Source organism: Hyperolius riggenbachi, chromosome 9 (genome assembly GCF_040937935.1).
Source record: "Hyperolius riggenbachi isolate aHypRig1 chromosome 9, aHypRig1.pri, whole genome shotgun sequence".
Classification (NCBI taxonomy): domain Eukaryota; kingdom Metazoa; phylum Chordata; class Amphibia; order Anura; family Hyperoliidae; genus Hyperolius; species Hyperolius riggenbachi.
The window spans coordinates 1312560-1334359 of NC_090654.1; the positions used below are offsets into that span (position 1 = coordinate 1312560).

Here is a 21800-nt window from a genome sequence, read left to right on the forward strand (position 1 = left end):
ATAGGGGCATAGAGGAGGACACACAAGGAGGACAGAGACAGACATATGGAGGACTCCCTGTACTGTGCCCATGCAGGAGGACACAGGGGGACATATAGGGGCATAGAGGAGGATACACAAGGAGGACAGAGACAGACATATGGGGGACTCCCTGTACTGTGCCCATGCAGGAGGACACAGGGGGACATATAGGGGCATAGGAGGAGGATACACAAGGAGGACAGAGACGGACATATGGGGGACTCCCTGTACTGTGCCCATGCAGGAGGACACAGGGGGACATATAGGGGCATAGAGGAGGATACACAAGGAGGACAGAGACAGACATATGGAGGACTCCCTGTACTGTGCCCATGCAGGAGGACACAGGGGGACATATAGGGGCATAGAGGAGGACACACAAGGAGGACAGAGACGGACATATGGAGGACTCCCTGTACTGTGCCCATGCAGGAGGACACAGGGGGACATATAGGGGCATAGAGGAGGATACACAAGGAGGACAGAGACAGACATATGGGGGACTCCCTGTACTGTGCCCATGCAGGAGGACACAGGGGGACATATAGGGGCATAGAGGAGGATACACAAGGAGGACAGAGACGGACATATGGGGGACTCCCTGTACTGTGCCCATGCAGGAGGACACAGGGGGACATATAGGGGCATAGAGGAGGACACACAAGGAGGACAGAGACGGACATATGGAGGACTCCCTGTACTGTGCCCATGCAGGAGGACACAGGGGGACATATAGGGGCATAGAGGAGGACACACAAGGAGGACAGAGACGGACATATGGAGGACTCCCTGTACTGTGCCCATGCAGGAGGACACAGGGGGACATATAGGGGCATAGAGGAGGACACACAAGGAGGACAGAGACAGACATATGGGGGACTCCCTGTACTGTGCCCATGCAGGAGGACACAGGGGGACATATAGGGGCATAGAGGAGGACACACAAGGAGGACAGAGACGGACATATGGAGGACTCCCTGTACTGTGCCCATGCAGGAGGACACAGGGGACATATAGGGGCATAGAGGAGGACACACAAGGAGGACAGAGACGGACATATGGAAGACTCCCTGTACTGTGCCCATGCAGGAGGACACAGGGGGACATATAGGGGCATAGAGGAGGACACACAAGGAGGACAGAGACAGACATATGGAGGACTCCCGGTACTGTGCCCATGCAGGAGGACACAGGGGGACATATAGGGGCATAGAGGAGGACACACAAGGAGGACAGAGACAGACATATGGAGGACTCCCTGTACTGTGCCCATGCAGGAGGACACAGGGGGACATATAGGGGCATAGAGGAGGACACACAAGGAGGACAGAGACAGACATATGGAGGACTCCCTGTACTGTGCCCATGCAGGAGGACACAGGGGGACATATAGGGGCATAGAGGAGGACACACAAGGAGGACAGAGACGGACATATGGAGGACTCCCTGTACTGTGCCCATGCAGGAGGACACAGGGGGACATATAGGGGCATAGAGGAGGACACACAAGGAGGACAGAGACGGACATATGGAGGACTCCCTGTACTGTGCCCATGCAGGAGGACACAGGGGGACATATAGGGGCATAGAGGAGGACACACAAGGAGGACAGAGACAGACATATGGAGGACTCCCTGTACTGTGCCCATGCAGGAGGACACAGGGGGACATATAGGGGCATAGAGGAGGACACACAAGGAGGACAGAGACGGACATATGGAGGACTCCCTGTACTGTGCCCATGCAGGAGGACACAGGGGGACATATAGGGGCATAGAGGAGGACACACAAGGAGGACAGAGACAGACATATGGGGGACTCCCTGTACTGTGCCCATGCAGGAGGACACAGGGGGACATATAGGGGCATAGAGGAGGACACACAAGGAGGACAGAGACGGACATATGGAGGACTCCCTGTACTGTGCCCATGCAGGAGGACACAGGGGGACATATAGGGGCATAGAGGAGGACACACAAGGAGGACAGAGACAGACATATGGAGGACTCCCTGTACTGTGCCCATGCAGGAGGACACAGGGGGACATATAGGGGCATAGAGGAGGACACACAAGGAGGACAGAGACAGACATATGGAGGACTCCCTGTACTGTGCCCATGCAGGAGGACACAGGGGGACATATAGGGGCATAGAGGAGGACACACAAGGAGGACAGAGACGGACATATGGAGGACTCCCTGTACTGTGCCCATGCAGGAGGACACAGGGGGACATATAGGGGCATAGAGGAGGACACACAAGGAGGACAGAGACAGACATATGGGGGACTCCCTGTACTGTGCCCATGCAGGAGGACACAGGGGGACATATAGGGGCATAGAGGAGGACACACAAGGAGGACAGAGACAGACATATGGAGGACTCCCTGTACTGTGCCCATGCAGGAGGACACAGGGGGACATATAGGGGCATAGAGGAGGACACACAAGGAGGACAGAGACAGACATATGGAGGACTCCCTGTACTGTGCCCATGCAGGAGGACACAGGGGGACATATAGGGGCATAGAGGAGGACACACAAGGAGGACAGAGACAGACATATGGAGGACTCCCTGTACTGTGCCCATGCAGGAGGACACAGGGGGACATATAGGGGCATAGAGGAGGACACACAAGGAGGACAGAGACAGACATATGGGGGACTCCCTGTACTGTGCCCATGCAGGAGGACACAGGGGGACATATAGGGGCATAGAGGAGGACACACAAGGAGGACAGAGACGGACATATGGAGGACTCCCTGTACTGTGCCCATGCAGGAGGACACAGGGGGACATATAGGGGCATAGAGGAGGATACACAAGGAGGACAGAGACAGACATATGGAGGACTCCCTGTACTGTGCCCATGCAGGAGGACACAGGGGGACATATAGGGGCATAGAGGAGGACACACAAGGAGGACAGAGACAGACATATGGGGACTCCCTGTACTGTGCCCATGCAGGAGGACACAGGGGGACATATAGGGGCATAGAGGAGGATACACAAGGAGGACAGAGACAGACATATGGAGGACTCCCTGTACTGTGCCCATGCAGGAGGACACAGGGGGACATATAGGGGCATAGAGGAGGACACACAAGGAGGACAGAGACGGACATATGGAGGACTCCCTGTACTGTGCCCATGCAGGAGGACACAGGGGGACATATAGGGGCATAGAGGAGGACACACAAGGAGGACAGAGACAGACATATGGAGGACTCCCTGTACTGTGCCCATGCAGGAGGACACAGGGGGACATATAGGGGCATAGAGGAGGACACACAAGGAGGACAGAGACAGACATATGGAGGACTCCCTGTACTGTGCCCATGCAGGAGGACACAGGGGGACATATAGGGGCATAGAGGAGGACACACAAGGAGGACAGAGACGGACATATGGAGGACTCCCTGTACTGTGCCCATGCAGGAGGACACAGGGGGACATATAGGGGCATAGAGGAGGACACACAAGGAGGACAGAGACGGACATATGGAGGACTCCCTGTACTGTGCCCATGCAGGAGGACACAGGGGGACATATAGGGGCATAGAGGAGGACACACAAGGAGGACAGAGACAGACATATGGGGGACTCCCTGTACTGTGCCCATGCAGGAGGACACAGGGGGACATATAGGGGCATAGAGGAGGGACACACAAGGAGGACAGAGACGGACATATGGAGGACTCCCTGTACTGTGCCCATGCAGGAGGACACAGGGGGACATATAGGGGCATAGAGGAGGACACACAAGGAGGACAGAGACAGACATATGGAGGACTCCCTGTACTGTGCCCATGCAGGAGGACACAGGGGACATATAGGGGCATAGAGGAGGACACACAAGGAGGACAGAGACAGACATATGGAGGACTCCCTGTACTGTGCCCATGCAGGAGGACACAGGGGGACATATAGGGGCATAGAGGAGGACACACAAGGAGGACAGAGACAGACATATGGGGGACTCCCTGTACTGTGCCCATGCAGGAGGACACAGGGGGACATATAGGGGCATAGAGGAGGACACACAAGGAGGACAGAGACGGACATATGGGGGACTCCCTGTACTGTGCCCATGCAGGAGGACACAGGGGGACATATAGGGGCATAGAGGAGGACACACAAGGAGGACAGAGACAGACATATGGGGGACTCCCTGTACTGTGCCCATGCAGGAGGACACAGGGGGACATATAGGGGCATAGAGGAGGACACACAAGGAGGACAGAGACAGACATATGGAGGACTCCCTGTACTGTGCCCATGCAGGAGGACACAGGGGGACATATAGGGGCATAGAGGAGGACACACAAGGAGGACAGAGACGGACATATGGAGGACTCCCTGTACTGTGCCCATGCAGGAGGACACAGGGGGACATATAGGGGCATAGAGGAGGACACACAAGGAGGACAGAGACGGACATATGGAGGACTCCCTGTACTGTGCCCATGCAGGAGGACACAGGGGGACATATAGGGGCATAGAGGAGGACACACAAGGAGGACAGAGACAGACATATGGAGGACTCCCGGTACTGTGCCCATGCAGGAGGACACAGGGGGACATATAGGGGCATAGAGGAGGACACACAAGGAGGACAGAGACAGACATATGGGGGACTCCCTGTACTGTGCCCATGCAGGAGGACACAGGGGACATATAGGGGCATAGAGGAGGACACACAAGGAGGACAGAGACGGACATATGGAGGACTCCCTGTACTGTGCCCATGCAGGAGGACACAGGGGGACATATAGGGGCATAGAGGAGGACACACAAGGAGGACAGAGACGGACATATGGAGGACTCCCTGTACTGTGCCCATGCAGGAGGACACAGGGGACATATAGGGGCATAGAGGAGGACACACAAGGAGGACAGAGACAGACATATGGGGGACTCCCTGTACTGTGCCCATGCAGGAGGACACAGGGGGACATATAGGGGCATAGAGGAGGACACACAAGGAGGACAGAGACGGACATATGGAGGACTCCCTGTACTGTGCCCATGCAGGAGGACACAGGGGGACATATAGGGGCATAGAGGAGGACACACAAGGAGGACAGAGACGGACATATGGAGGACTCCCTGTACTGTGCCCATGCAGGAGGACACAGGGGACATATAGGGGCATAGAGGAGGACACACAAGGAGGACAGAGACAGACATATGGGGGACTCCCTGTACTGTGCCCATGCAGGAGGACACAGGGGGACATATAGGGGCATAGAGGAGGACACACAAGGAGGACAGAGACGGACATATGGAGGACTCCCTGTACTGTGCCCATGCAGGAGGACACAGGGGACATATAGGGGCATAGAGGAGGACACACAAGGAGGACAGAGACAGACATATGGAGGACTCCCTGTACTGTGCCCATGCAGGAGGACACAGGGGGACATATAGGGGCATAGAGGAGGACACACAAGGAGGACAGAGACAGACATATGGAGGACTCCCGGTACTGTGCCCATGCAGGAGGACACAGGGGGACATATAGGGGCATAGAGGAGGACACACAAGGAGGACAGAGACAGACATATGGGGACTCCCTGTACTGTGCCCATGCAGGAGGACACAGGGGGACATATAGGGGCATAGAGGAGGACACACAAGGAGGACAGAGACGGACATATGGAGGACTCCCTGTACTGTGCCCATGCAGGAGGACACAGGGGGACATATAGGGGCATAGAGGAGGACACACAAGGAGGACAGAGACGGACATATGGAGGACTCCCTGTACTGTGCCCATGCAGGAGGACACAGGGGGACATATAGGGGCATAGAGGAGGACACACAAGGAGGACAGAGACAGACATATGGGGGACTCCCTGTACTGTGCCCATGCAGGAGGACACAGGGGACATATAGGGGCATAGAGGAGGACACACAAGGAGGACAGAGACAGACATATGGAGGACTCCCTGTACTGTGCCCATGCAGGAGGACACAGGGGACATATAGGGGCATAGAGGAGGACACACAAGGAGGACAGAGACAGACATATGGAGGACTCCCTGTACTGTGCCCATGCAGGAGGACACAGGGGGGACATATAGGGGCATAGAGGAGGACACACAAGGAGGACAGAGACAGACATATGGGGGACTCCCTGTACTGTGCCCATGCAGGAGGACACAGGGGGACATATAGGGGCATAGAGGAGGACACACAAGGAGGACAGAGACAGACATATGGAGGACTCCCGGTACTGTGCCCATGCAGGAGGACACAGGGGGACATATAGGGGCATAGAGGAGGACACACAAGGAGGACAGAGACAGACATATGGGGGACTCCCTGTACTGTGCCCATGCAGGAGGACACAGGGGGACATATAGGGGCATAGAGGAGGACACACAAGGAGGACAGAGACGGACATATGGAGGACTCCCTGTACTGTGCCCATGCAGGAGGACACAGGGGGACATATAGGGGCATAGAGGAGGACACACAAGGAGGACAGAGACGGACATATGGAGGACTCCCTGTACTGTGCCCATGCAGGAGGACACAGGGGGACATATAGGGGCATAGAGGAGGACACACAAGGAGGACAGAGACGGACATATGGAGGACTCCCTGTACTGTGCCCATGCAGGAGGACACAGGGGGACATATAGGGGCATAGAGGAGGACACACAAGGAGGACAGAGACGGACATATGGAGGACTCCCTGTACTGTGCCCATGCAGGAGGACACAGGGGGACATATAGGGGCATAGAGGAGGACACACAAGGAGGACAGAGACGGACATATGGGGGACTCCCTGTACTGTGCCCATGCAGGGAGGACACAGGGGGACATATAGGGGCATAGAGGAGGACACACAAGGAGGACAGAGACAGACATATGGAGGACTCCCGGTACTGTGCCCATGCAGGAGGACACAGGGGGACATATAGGGGCATAGAGGAGGACACACAAGGAGGACAGAGACAGACATATGGGGGACTCCCTGTACTGTGCCCATGCAGGAGGACACAGGGGGACATATAGGGGCATAGAGGAGGACACACAAGGAGGACAGAGACGGACATATGGAGGACTCCCTGTACTGTGCCCATGCAGGAGGACACAGGGGGACATATAGGGGCATAGAGGAGGACACACAAGGAGGACAGAGACGGACATATGGAGGACTCCCTGTACTGTGCCCATGCAGGAGGACACAGGGGGACATATAGGGGCATAGAGGAGGACACACAAGGAGGACAGAGACGGACATATGGAGGACTCCCTGTACTGTGCCCATGCAGGAGGACACAGGGGGACATATAGGGGCATAGAGGAGGACACACAAGGAGGACAGAGACGGACATATGGGGGACACACGGAGACACAGGAGGTACAGAGGGGGCATAATCCACAAGATGCCGCTACACCATGGATGCACCAGGTTTAGTATATATATATTTTCCCCTGGTTTTTGTCCTCTAAACCTAGATGTGTCTTATAGTCAGGAGCGTCTTATAGTTCAAAAAATACGGTAATTATTTTTAAATAGTTGTCCTGACTTAATACTCCTTGTACCAATGTATTGAGAAATCTCAATACTGAACTCAGGGTTGGGCATATTATATAGAAAGACTCCTCCCCTTTATTTTTTGTAGGAGGTCTTAGCTTTTGATTTTCATACTTCCGGTTACAGTTTATGTGACCGAATAATTAGCCCGACACTTTTTCAAATGAACTTTCAAAATCTATATTGCGTTTTCTGTGTGTTGTAGCAGTTTACTTCTTCACAGCCTGTGGGAGACAACTAGCAATCATCCATGTAAGTCATACACAGCAAGGCGTGGCCTCTCTCACCTGGGTTCCTGGAGGCGCTGTACAGGGACACCCGCGCAGCACCCTTCACTGTCCAGCTGGCATGGATGAAGAAGTGTTTTCCCAGGGAATGTGTGAGCCAACGCAATGATTCTGGGATCGCATCACTCTCCTCAGCAGAGCCGTCAGTCTGCGCACAGCCCAGGAAGTATGCCTGCACATAGCAACAGAAAGAGGACCAGTCATATCGTATGTCACACCGCTGCCCTACAATGCAATGCATTACTTCACAACCACTGCCCCACAATGCAATGTGCTACTTCACAGCAACTGCCCCACAATGCAATGTGCTACTTCACACCCCCTGCCCCACAATGCAATGTGCTACTTCACAGCCCCTGCCCCACAATGCAATGTGCTACTTCACAACCCCTGCCCCACAATGCAATGTGCTACTTCACACCCCCTGCCCCACAATGCAATGTGCTACTTCACACCCCTGCCCCACAATGCAATGTGCTACTTCACAACCCCTGCCCCACAATGCAATGTGCTACTTCACAACCACTGCCCTACAATGCAATGTGCTACTTCACAGCCCCTGCCCCACAATGCAATGTGCTACTTCACACCCCCTGCCCCACAATGCAATGTGCTACTTCACAGACACTGCCCCACAATGCAATGTGCTACTTCACAGCCCCTGCCCCACAATGCAATGTGCTACTTCACAGCCCCTGCCCCACAATGCAATGTGCTACTTCACAGCAACTGCCCCACAATGCAATGTGCTACTTCACAACCACTGCCCTACAATGCAATGTGCTACTTCACAACCACTGCCCTACAATGCAATGTGCTACTTCACAGCCCCTGCCCCACAATGCAATGTGCTACTTCACAGCCCCTGCCCCACAATGCAATGTGCTACTTCACACCCCTGCCCCACAATGCAATGTGCTACTTCACAACCCCTGCCCCACAATGCAATGTGCTACTTCACACCCCCTGCCCCACAATGCAATGTGCTACTTCACAACCCCTGCCCCACAATGCAATGTGCTACTTCACACCCCCTGCCCCACAATGCAATGTGCTACTTCACAACCCCTGCCCCACAATGCAATGTGCTACTTCACAACCCCTGCCCCACAATGCAATGTGCTACTTCACAGCCCCTGCCCCACAATGCAATGTGCTACTTCACAGCAACTGCCCCACAATGCAATGTGCTACTTCACACCCCCTGCCCCACAATGCAATGTGCTACTTCACAGCCCCTGCCCCACAATGCAATGTGCTACTTCACAGCAACTGCCCCACAATGCAATGCAATACTTCACAGCCCCTGCCCCACAATGCAATGTGCTACTTCACAACCCCTGCCCCACAATGCAATGTGCTACTTCACAGCAACTGCCCCACAATGCAATGTGCTACTTCACACCCCCTGCCCCACAATGCAATGTGCTACTTCACACCCCCTGCCCCACAATGCAATGTGCTACTTCACACCCCCTGCCCCACAATGCAATGTGCTACTTCACACCCCCTGCCCCACAATGCAATGCACTACTTCACAACCCCTGCCCCACAATGCAATGTGCTACTTCACAACCCCTGCCCCACAATGCAATGTGCTACTTCACACCCCCTGCCCTACAATGCAATGTGCTACTTCACACCCCCTGCCCCACAATACAATGTGCTACTTCACACCCCCTGCCCTACAATGCAATGTGCTACTTCACACCCCCTGCCCCACAATACAATGTGCTACTTCACACCCCCTGCCCCACAATGCAATGTGCTACTTCACAGCCCCTGCCCCACAATGCAATGTGCTACTTCACAGCCCCTGCCCCACAATGCAATGTGCTACTTCACAGCAACTGCCCCACAATGCAATGTGCTACTTCACAGCCCCTGCCCCACAATGCAATGTGCTACTTCACACCCCCTGCCCCACAATGCAATGTGCTACTTCACAGCAACTGCCCCACAATGCAATGTGCTACTTCACAGCAACTGCCCCACAATGCAATGTGCTACTTCACAGCCCCTGCCCCACAATGCAATGTGCTACTTCACACCCCCTGCCCTACAATGCAATGCACTACTTCACACCCCCTGCCCCACAATGCAATGCAATACTTCACACCCCCTGCCCCACAATGCAATGTGCTACTTCACAGCCCCTGCCCCACAATGCAATGCAATACTTCACACCCCCTGCCCCACAATGCAATGTGCTACTTCACAACCCCTGCCCCACAATGCAATGCAATACTTCACACCCCCTGCCCCACAATGCAATGTGCTACTTCACAGCCCCTGCCCCACAATGCAATGCAATACTTCACACCCCCTGCCCCACAATGCAATGTGCTACTTCACAACCCCTGCCCCACAATGCAATGCAATACTTCACACCCCCTGCCCCACAATGCAATGTGCTACTTCACAACCCCTGCCCCACAATGCAATGCAATACTTCACACCCCCTGCCCCACAATGCAATGTGCTACTTCACAACCCCTGCCCCACAATGCAATGTGCTACTTCACAGCCCCTGCCCCACAATGCAATGCAATACTTCACAGCAACTGCCCCACAATGCAATGTGCTACTTCACAACCTCTGCCCCACAATGCAATGTGCTACTTCACAGCCCCTGCCCCACAATGCAATGTGCTACTTCACAACCTCTGCCCCACAATGCAATGTGCTACTTCACAACCTCTGCCCCACAATGCAATGTGCTACTTCACAGCCCCTGCCCCACAATGCAATGTGCTACTTCACACCCCCTGCCCCACAATGCAATGTGCTACTTCACAACCTCTGCCCCACAATGCAATGTGCTACTTCACAACCTCTGCCCCACAATGCAATGTGCTACTTCACAACCTCTGCCCCACAATGCAATGCAATACTTCACACCCCTGCCCCACAATGCAATGTGCTACTTCACAGCAACTGCCCCACAATGCAATGTGCTACTTCACAACCTCTGCCCCACAATGCAATGTGCTACTTCACAACCTCTGCCCCACAATGCAATGCAATACTTCACACCCCTGCCCCACAATGCAATGCGCTACTTCACAACCACTGCCCCACAATGCAATGTGCTACTTCACAACCCCTGCCCCACAATGCAATGTGCTACTTCACACCCCCTGCCCCACAATGCAATGCAATACTTCACAACCCTGCCCCACAATGCAATGCACTACTTCACACCCCCTGCCCCACAATGCAATGCGCTACTTCACAACCCCTGCCCCACAATGCAATGTGCTACTTCACAACCACTGCCCCACAATGCAATGTGCTACTTCACACCCCCTGCCCCACAATGCAATGTGCTACTTCACACCCCCTGCCCCACAATGCAATGTGCTACTTCACACCCCCTGCCCCACAATGCAATGTGCTACTTCACACCCCCTGCCCCACAATGCAATGTGCTACTTCACACCCCCTGCCCCACAATGCAATGTGCTACTTCACAACCCCTGCCCCACAATGCAATGTGCTACTTCACACCCCCTGCCCCACAATGCAATGTGCTACTTCACAGCAACTGCCCCACAATGCAATGCGCTACTTCACAGCCCCTGCCCCACAATGCAATGTGCTACTTCACACCCCCTGCCCCACAATGCAATGTGCTACTTCACACCCCCTGCCCTACAATGCAATGTGCTACTTCACAGCCCCTGCCCCACAATGCAATGTGCTACTTCACAGCCCCTGCCCCACAATGCAATGTGCTACTTCACAGCCCCTGCCCCACAATGCAATGTGCTACTTCACAGCCCCTGCCCCACAATGCAATGTGCTACTTCACACCCCCTGCCCCACAATGCAATGTGCTACTTCACACCCCCTGCCCCACAATGCAATGTGCTACTTCACACCCCCTGCCCCACAATGCAATGTGCTACTTCACAGCAACTGCCCCACAATGCAATGTGCTACTTCACAACCCCTGCCCCACAATGCAATGTGCTACTTCACACCCCCTGCCCCACAATGCAATGTGCTACTTCACAGCAACTGCCCCACAATGCAATGTGCTACTTCACAGCCCCTGCCCCACAATGCAATGTGCTACTTCACAGCAACTGCCCCACAATGCAATGTGCTACTTCACAGCAACTGCCCTACAATGCAATGTGCTACTTCACAACCCCTGCCCCACAATGCAATGTGCTACTTCACACCCCCTGCCCCACAATGCAATGTGCTACTTCACAGCAACTGCCCCACAATGCAATGTGCTACTTCACAGCAACTGCCCCACAATGCAATGTGCTACTTCACAGCCCCTGCCCCACAATGCAATGTGCTACTTCACAGCCCCTGCCCCACAATGCAATGTGCTACTTCACACCCCCTGCCCCACAATGCAATGTGCTACTTCACAGCCCCTGCCCCACAATGCAATGCGCTACTTCACAACCCCTGCCCCACAATGCAATGTGCTACTTCACAACCACTGCCCCACAATGCAATGTGCTACTTCACACCCCCTGCCCCACAATGCAATGTGCTACTTCACACCCCCTGCCCCACAATGCAATGTGCTACTTCACAACCCCTGCCCCACAATGCAATGTGCTACTTCACAACCCCTGCCCCACAATGCAATGTGCTACTTCACACCCCCTGCCCCACAATGCAATGTGCTACTTCACAGCAACTGCCCCACAATGCAATGCGCTACTTCACAGCCCCTGCCCCACAATGCAATGTGCTACTTCACACCCCCTGCCCCACAATGCAATGTGCTACTTCACACCCCCTGCCCCACAATGCAATGTGCTACTTCACACCCCCTGCCCCACAATGCAATGTGCTACTTCACAGCAACTGCCCCACAATGCAATGTGCTACTTCACAACCCCTGCCCCACAATGCAATGTGCTACTTCACACCCCCTGCCCCACAATGCAATGTGCTACTTCACAGCAACTGCCCCACAATGCAATGTGCTACTTCACAGCCCCTGCCCCACAATGCAATGTGCTACTTCACAGCAACTGCCCCACAATGCAATGTGCTACTTCACAGCAACTGCCCTACAATGCAATGTGCTACTTCACAGCAACTGCCCTACAATGCAATGTGCTACTTCACAACCCCTGCCCCACAATGCAATGTGCTACTTCACACCCCCTGCCCCACAATGCAATGTGCTACTTCACAGCAACTGCCCCACAATGCAATGTGCTACTTCACAGCAACTGCCCCACAATGCAATGTGCTACTTCACAGCCCCTGCCCCACAATGCAATGTGCTACTTCACAGCCCCTGCCCCACAATGCAATGTGCTACTTCACACCCCCTGCCCCACAATGCAATGTGCTACTTCACAGCCCCTGCCCCACAATGCAATGTGCTACTTCACACCCCCTGCCCCACAATGCAATGTGCTACTTCACAGCCCCTGCCCCACAATGCAATGTGCTACTTCACAACCCCTGCCCCACAATGCAATGTGCTACTTCACAACCCCTGCCCCACAATGCAATGTGCTACTTCACAACCCCTGCCCCACAATGCAATGTGCTACTTCACAGCAACTGCCCCACAATGCAATGTGCTACTTCACACCCCCTGCCCCACAATGCAATGTGCTACTTCACAGCCCCTGCCCCACAATGCAATGCGCTACTTCCCAACCCCTGCCCCACAATGCAATGTGCTACTTCACAACCCCTGCCCCACAATGCAATGTGCTACTTCACAACCCCTGCCCCACAATGCAATGTGCTACTTCACACCCCCTGCCCCACAATGCAATGTGCTACTTCACACCCCCTGCCCCACAATGCAATGTGCTACTTCACAGCAACTGCCCCACAATGCAATGTGCTACTTCACACCCCCTGCCCCACAATGCAATGTGCTACTTCACAACCCCTGCCCCACAATGCAATGTGCTACTTCACAGCCCCTGCCCCACAATGCAATGTGCTACTTCACACCCCCTGCCCCACAATGCAATGTGCTACTTCACAACCCCTGCCCCACAATGCAATGTGCTACTTCACAGCAACTGCCCCACAATGCAATGTGCTACTTCACAACCCCTGCCCCACAATGCAATGTGCTACTTCACACCCCTGCCCCACAATGCAATGTGCTACTTCACAACCACTGCCCCACAATGCAATGTGCTACTTCACAGCAACTGCCCCACAATGCAATGTGCTACTTCCCACCCCCTGCCCCACAATGCAATGTGCTACTTCACAACCACTGCCCCACAATGCAATGTGCTACTTCACACCCCCTGCCCCACAATGCAATGTGCTACTTCACAGCAACTGCCCCACAATGCAATGTGCTACTTCACAACCCCTGCCCCACAATGCAATGTGCTACTTCACACCCCTGCCCCACAATGCAATGTGCTACTTCACAACCACTGCCCCACAATGCAATGTGCTACTTCACACCCCCTGCCCCACAATGCAATGTGCTACTTCACAGCCCCTGCCCCACAATGCAATGTGCTACTTCACAGCCCCTGCCCCACAATGCAATGTGCTACTTCACACCCCCTGCCCCACAATGCAATGTGCTACTTCACAGCCCCTGCCCCACAATGCAATGTGCTACTTCACAGCAACTGCCCCACAATGCAATGTGCTACTTCCCACCCCCTGCCCCACAATGCAATGTGCTACTTCACAGCCCCTGCCCCACAATGCAATGTGCTACTTCACAGCCCCTGCCCCACAATGCAATGTGCTACTTCACAGCCCCTGCCCCACAATGCAATGTGCTACTTCACAACCCCTGCCCCACAATGCAATGTGCTACTTCACACCCCCTGCCCCACAATGCAATGTGCTAATTCACAACCCCTGCCCCACAATGCAATGTGCTACTTCACACCCCTGCCCCACAATGCAATGTGCTACTTCACAACCACTGCCCCACAATGCAATGTGCTACTTCACACCCCCTGCCCCACAATGCAATGTGCTACTTCACAGCCCCTGCCCCACAATGCAATGTGCTACTTCACAGCCCCTGCCCCACAATGCAATGTGCTACTTCACACCCCCTGCCCCACAATGCAATGTGCTACTTCACAGCCCCTGCCCCACAATGCAATGTGCTACTTCACAGCAACTGCCCCACAATGCAATGTGCTACTTCCCACCCCCTGCCCCACAATGCAATGTGCTACTTCACAGCCCCTGCCCCACAATGCAATGTGCTACTTCACAGCCCCTGCCCCACAATGCAATGTGCTACTTCACAGCCCCTGCCCCACAATGCAATGTGCTACTTCACAGCCCCTGCCCCACAATGCAATGTGCTACTTCACAGCCCCTGCCCCACAATGCAATGTGCTACTTCACACCCCCTGCCCCACAATGCAATGTGCTACTTCACAGCAACTGCCCCACAATGCAATGTGCTACTTCACAACCCCTGCCCCACAATGCAATGTGCTACTTCACACCCCTGCCCCACAATGCAATGTGCTACTTCACAACCACTGCCCCACAATGCAATGTGCTACTTCACACCCCCTGCCCCACAATGCAATGTGCTACTTCACAGCCCCTGCCCCACAATGCAATGTGCTACTTCACAGCCCCTGCCCCACAATGCAATGTGCTACTTCACACCCCCTGCCCCACAATGCAATGTGCTACTTCACAGCCCCTGCCCCACAATGCAATGTGCTACTTCACAGCAACTGCCCCACAATGCAATGTGCTACTTCCCACCCCCTGCCCCACAATGCAATGTGCTACTTCACAGCCCCTGCCCCACAATGCAATGTGCTACTTCACAGCCCCTGCCCCACAATGCAATGTGCTACTTCACAGCCCCTGCCCCACAATGCAATGTGCTACTTCACAACCCCTGCCCCACAATGCAATGTGCTACTTCACACCCCCTGCCCCACAATGCAATGTGCTAATTCACAACCCCTGCCCCACAATGCAATGTGCTACTTCACACCCCTGCCCCACAATGCAATGTGCTACTTCACAACCACTGCCCCACAATGCAATGTGCTACTTCACAGCCCCTGCCCCACAATGCAATGTGCTACTTCACAGCCCCTGCCCCACAATGCAATGTGCTACTTCACAGCCCCTGCCCCACAATGCAATGTGCTACTTCACACCCCCTGCCCCACAATGCAATGTGCTACTTCACAGCCCCTGCCCCACAATGCAATGTGCTACTTCACAGCAACTGCCCCACAATGCAATGTGCTACTTCCCACCCCCTGCCCCACAATGCAATGTGCTACTTCACAGCCCCTGCCCCACAATGCAATGTGCTACTTCACAGCCCCTGCCCCACAATGCAATGTGCTACTTCACAACCCCTGCCCCACAATGCAATGTGCTACTTCACAACCCCTGCCCCACAATGCAATGTGCTACTTCACACCCCTGCCCCACAATGCAATGTGCTACTTCACACCCCTGCCCCACAATGCAATGTGCTACTTCACAGCCCCTGCCCCACAATGCAATGTGCTACTTCACAGCCCCTGCCCCACAATGCAATGCGCTACTTCACAACCCCTGCCCCACAATGCAATGTGCTACTTCACAACCCCTGCCCCACAATGCAATGTGCTACTTCACAACCCCTGCCCCACAATGCAATGTGCTACTTCACACCCCTGCCCCACAATGCAATGTGCTACTTCACAGCCCCTGCCCCACAATGCAATGTGCTACTTCACAGCCCCTGCCCCACAATGCAATGTGCTACTTCACAGCAACTGCCCCACAATGCAATGTGCTACTTCACAACCCCTGCCCCACAATGCAATGTGCTACTTCACAACCACTGCCCTACAATGCAATGTGCTACTTCACACCCCCTGCCCCACAATGCAATGTGCTACTTCACAACCCCTGCCCCACAATGCAATGTGCTACTTCACAGCAACTGCCCCACAATGCAATGTGCTACTTCACACCCCCTGCCCTACAATGCAATGTGCTACTTCACAGCCCCTGCCCCACAATGCAATGTGCTACTTCACACCCCTGCCCCACAATGCAATGTGCTACTTCACAACCCCTGCCCCACAATGCAATGTGCTACTTCACAACCCCTGCCCCACAATGCAATGTGCTACTTCACAACCCCTGCCCCACAATGCAATGTGCTACTTCACACCCCTGCCCCACAATGCAATGTGCTACTTCACAGCCCCTGCCCCACAATGCAATGTGCTACTTCACAGCCCCTGCCCCACAATGCAATGTGCTACTTCACAGCAACTGCCCCACAATGCAATGTGCTACTTCACAACCCCTGCCCCACAATGCAATGTGCTACTTCACAACCACTGCCCTACAATGCAATGTGCTACTTCACACCCCCTGCCCCACAATGCAATGTGCTACTTCACAACCCCTGCCCCACAATGCAATGTGCTACTTCACAGCAACTGCCCCACAATGCAATGTGCTACTTCACACCCCCTGCCCTACAATGCAATGTGCTACTTCACAGCCCCTGCCCCACAATGCAATGTGCTACTTCACACCCCTGCCCCACAATGCAATGTGCTACTTCACAACCACTGCCCCACAATGCAATGTGCTACTTCACAGCAACTGCCCCACAATGCAATGTGCTACTTCCCACCCCCTGCCCCACAATGCAATGTGCTACTTCACAACCACTGCCCCACAATGCAATGTGCTACTTCACACCCCCTGCCCCACAATGCAATGTGCTACTTCACAGCAACTGCCCCACAATGCAATGTGCTACTTCACAACCCCTGCCCCACAATGCAATGTGCTACTTCACACCCCTGCCCCACAATGCAATGTGCTACTTCACAACCACTGCCCCACAATGCAATGTGCTACTTCACACCCCCTGCCCCACAATGCAATGTGCTACTTCACAGCCCCTGCCCCACAATGCAATGTGCTACTTCACAGCCCCTGCCCCACAATGCAATGTGCTACTTCACAGCCCCTGCCCCACAATGCAATGTGCTACTTCACAGCCCCTGCCCCACAATGCAATGTGCTACTTCACAGCAACTGCCCCACAATGCAATGTGCTACTTCCCACCCCCTGCCCCACAATGCAATGTGCTACTTCACAGCCCCTGCCCCACAATGCAATGTGCTACTTCACAGCCCCTGCCCCACAATGCAATGTGCTACTTCACAGCCCCTGCCCCACAATGCAATGTGCTACTTCACAACCCCTGCCCCACAATGCAATGTGCTACTTCACACCCCCTGCCCCACAATGCAATGTGCTACTTCACACCCCCTGCCCCACAATGCAATGTGCTACTTCACACCCCTGCCCCACAATGCAATGTGCTACTTCACAGCCCCTGCCCCACAATGCAATGCGCTACCTCACACCCCCTGCCCCACAATGCAATGTGCTACTTCACAACCCCTGCCCCACAATGCAATGTGCTACTTCACACCCCCTGCCCCACAATGCAATGTGCTACTTCACAGCAACTGCCCCACAATGCAATGTGCTACTTCACAGCCCCTGCCCCACAATGCAATGTGCTACTTCACGCCTCTGCCCTACAATGCAATGTGCTATTTCACAGCAACTGCCCTACAATGCAATGTGCTACTTCACACCCCCTGCCCCACAATGCAATGTGCTACTTCACCACCCCTGCCCCACAATGCAATGTGCTACTTCACAACCCCTGCCCCACAATGCAATGTGCTACTTCACCACCCCTGCCCCACAATGCAATGTGCTACTTCACAGCCCCTGCCCCACAATGCAATGTGCTACTTCACAGCCCCTGCCCCACAATGCAATGTGCTACTTCACAGCAACTGCCCCACAATGCAATGTGCTACTTCACAACCCCTGCCCCACAATGCAATGTGCTACTTCCCAACCCCTGCCCCACAATGCAATGTGCTACTTCACCACCCCTGCCCCACAATGCAATGTGCTACTTCACACCCCCTGCCCCACAATGCAATGTGCTACTTCACCACCCCTGCCCCACAATGCAATGTGCTACTTCACAACCCCTGCCCCACAATGCAATGTGCTACTTCACCACCCCTGCCCCACAATGCAATGTGCTACTTCACAGCCCCTGCCCCACAATGCAATGTGCTACTTCACAGCCCCTGCCCCACAATGCAATGTGCTACTTCACAGCAACTGCCCCACAATGCAATGTGCTACTTCACAACCCCTGCCCCACAATGCAATGTGCTACTTCCCAACCCCTGCCCCACAATGCAATGTGCTACTTCACAGCCCCTGCCCCACAATGCAATGTGCTACTTCACAGCCCCTGCCCCACAATGCAATGTGCTACTTCACACCCCCTGCCCCACAATGCAATGTGCTACTTCACAGCCCCTGCCCCACAATGCAATGCGCTACTTCACACCCCTGCCCCACAATGCAATGTGCTACTTCACAACCCCTGCCCCACAATGCAATGCGCTACTTCACACCCCCTGCCCCACAATGCAATGTGCTACTTCACAGCCCCTGCCCCACAATGCAATGTGCTACTTCACAACCCCTGCCCCACAATGCAATGCGCTACTTCACACCCCCTGCCCCACAATGCAATGTGCTACTTCACACCCCCTGCCCCACAATGCAATGTGCTACTTCACACCCCTGCCCCACAATGCAATGTGCTACTTCACAGCCCCTGCCCCACAATGCAATGCGCTACCTCACACCCCCTGCCCCACAATGCAATGTGCTACTTCACAACCCCTGCCCCACAATGCAATGTGCTACTTCACACCCCCTGCCCCACAATGCAATGTGCTACTTCACAGCAACTGCCCCACAATGCAATGTGCTACTTCACAACCCCTGCCCCACAATGCAATGCAATACTTCACAACCTCTGCCCCACAATGCAATGTGCTACTTCACACCCCCTGCCCCACAATGCAATGTGCTACTTCACACCCCCTGCCCCACAATGCAATGTGCTACTTCACAGCAACTGCCCCACAATGCAATGTGCTACTTCACAGCAACTGCCCCACAATGCAATGCGCTACTTCACAGCAACTGCCCCACAATGCAATGTGCTACTTCACACCCCCTGCCCCACAATGCAATGTGCTACTTCACAGCAACTGCCCCACAATGCAATGTGCTACTTCACAGCCCCTGCCCCACAATGCAATGTGCTACTTCACAACCTCTGCCCCACAATGCAATGTGCTACTTCACAGCCCCTGCCCCACAATGCAATGTGCTACTTCACAGCCCCTGCCCCACAATGCAATGTGCTACTTCACACCCCCTGCCCCACAATGCAATGTGCTACTCCACACCCCCTGCCCCACAATGCAATGTGCTACTTCACAGGAACCGCCCCACAATGCAATGTGCTACTTCACAGCCCCTGCCCCACAATGCAATGTGCTACTTCACAACCTCTGCCCCACAATGCAATGTGCTACTTCACAGCCCCTGCCCCACAATGCAATGTGCTACTTCACACTCCTGCCCCACAATGCAATGTGCTACTTCACACCCCCTGCCCCACAATGCAATGCGCTACTTCACACCTCCTGCCCCACAATGCAATGTGCTACTTCACAGCAACTGCCCCACAATGCAATGTGCTACTTCACAGCCCCTGCCCCACAATGCAATGCGCTACTTCCCAACCCCTGCCCCACAATGCAATGTGCTACTTCACAGCAACTGCCCCACAATGCAATGTGCTACTTCACAGCCCCTGCCCCACAATGCAATGTGCTACTTCACACCCCCTGCCCCACAATGCAATGTGCTACTTCACAGCCCCTGCCCCACAATGCAATGTGCTACTTCACACCCCCTGCCCCACAATGCAATGTGCTACTTCCCAACCCCTGCCCCACAATGCAATGTGCTACTTCACAGCCCCTGCCCCACAATGCAATGTGCTACTTCACACCCCCTGCCCCACAATGCAATGTGCTACTTCACAGCCCCTGCCCCACAATGCAATGCGCTACTTCCCAACCCCTGCCCCACAATGCAATGTGCTACTTCACAGCCCCTGCCCCACAATGCAATGTGCTACTTCACAACCCCTGCCCCACAATGCAATGTGCTACTTCACAGCCCCTGCCCCACAATGCAATGTGCTACTTCACAGGAACCGCCCCACAATGCAATGCGCTACTTCACAACCCCTGCCCCACAATGCAATGTGCTACTTCACAGCAACTGCCCCACAATGCAATGTGCTACTTCACAGCAACTGCCCCACAATGCAATGTGCTACTTCACAGCCCCCTGCCCCACAATGCAATGTGCTACTTCACACCCCTGCCCCACAATGCAATGTGCTACTTCACCACCCCTGCCCCACAATGCAATGTGCTACTTCACAACCCCTGCCCCACAATGCAATGTGCTACTTCACACCCCTGCCCCACAATGCAATGTGCTACTTCACACCCCTGCCCCACAATGCAATGTGCTACTTCACAACCCCTGCCCCACAATGCAATGTGCTACTTCACAACCCCTGCCCCACAATGCAATGTGCTACTTCACACTCCCTGCCCCACAATGCAATGTGCTACTTCACACCCCCTGCCCCACAATGCAATGCGCTACTTCATAACCCCTGCCCGACAATGCAATGCGCTGCTTCATAACCCCTGCCCCACAATGCAATGTGCTACTTCACACCCCCTGCCCCACAATGCAATGCGCTACTTCACAGCAACTGCCCGACAATGCAATGTGCTACTTCACACCCCCTGCCCCACAATGCAATGTGCTACTTCACACTCCCTGCCCCACAATGCAATGTGCTACTTCACACCCCCTGCCCCACAATGCAATGTGCTACTTCACAGCAACTGCCCCACAATGCAATGTGCTACTTCACAGCCCCTGCCCCACAATGCAATGTGCTACTTCACAGCAACTGCCCCACAATGCAATGTGCTACTTCACAACCCCTGCCCC

General features: G+C 54.3%; 1 protein-coding gene across 1 annotated transcript in view; it reads right to left on the minus strand.

Moving 5' to 3' along the window:
* The window catches only part of SREBF2 (sterol regulatory element binding transcription factor 2), a 178048-nt gene that overhangs the window by 73181 nt on the left and 83067 nt on the right, over positions 1 to 21800 (minus strand). Inside the window, exon 12 of the mRNA XM_068252792.1 lies at positions 7862 to 8033. Within this exon, the coding sequence (XP_068108893.1) occupies positions 7862 to 8033 (172 nt within the window). The remainder of the gene's footprint in view (positions 1 to 7861; positions 8034 to 21800) is intronic.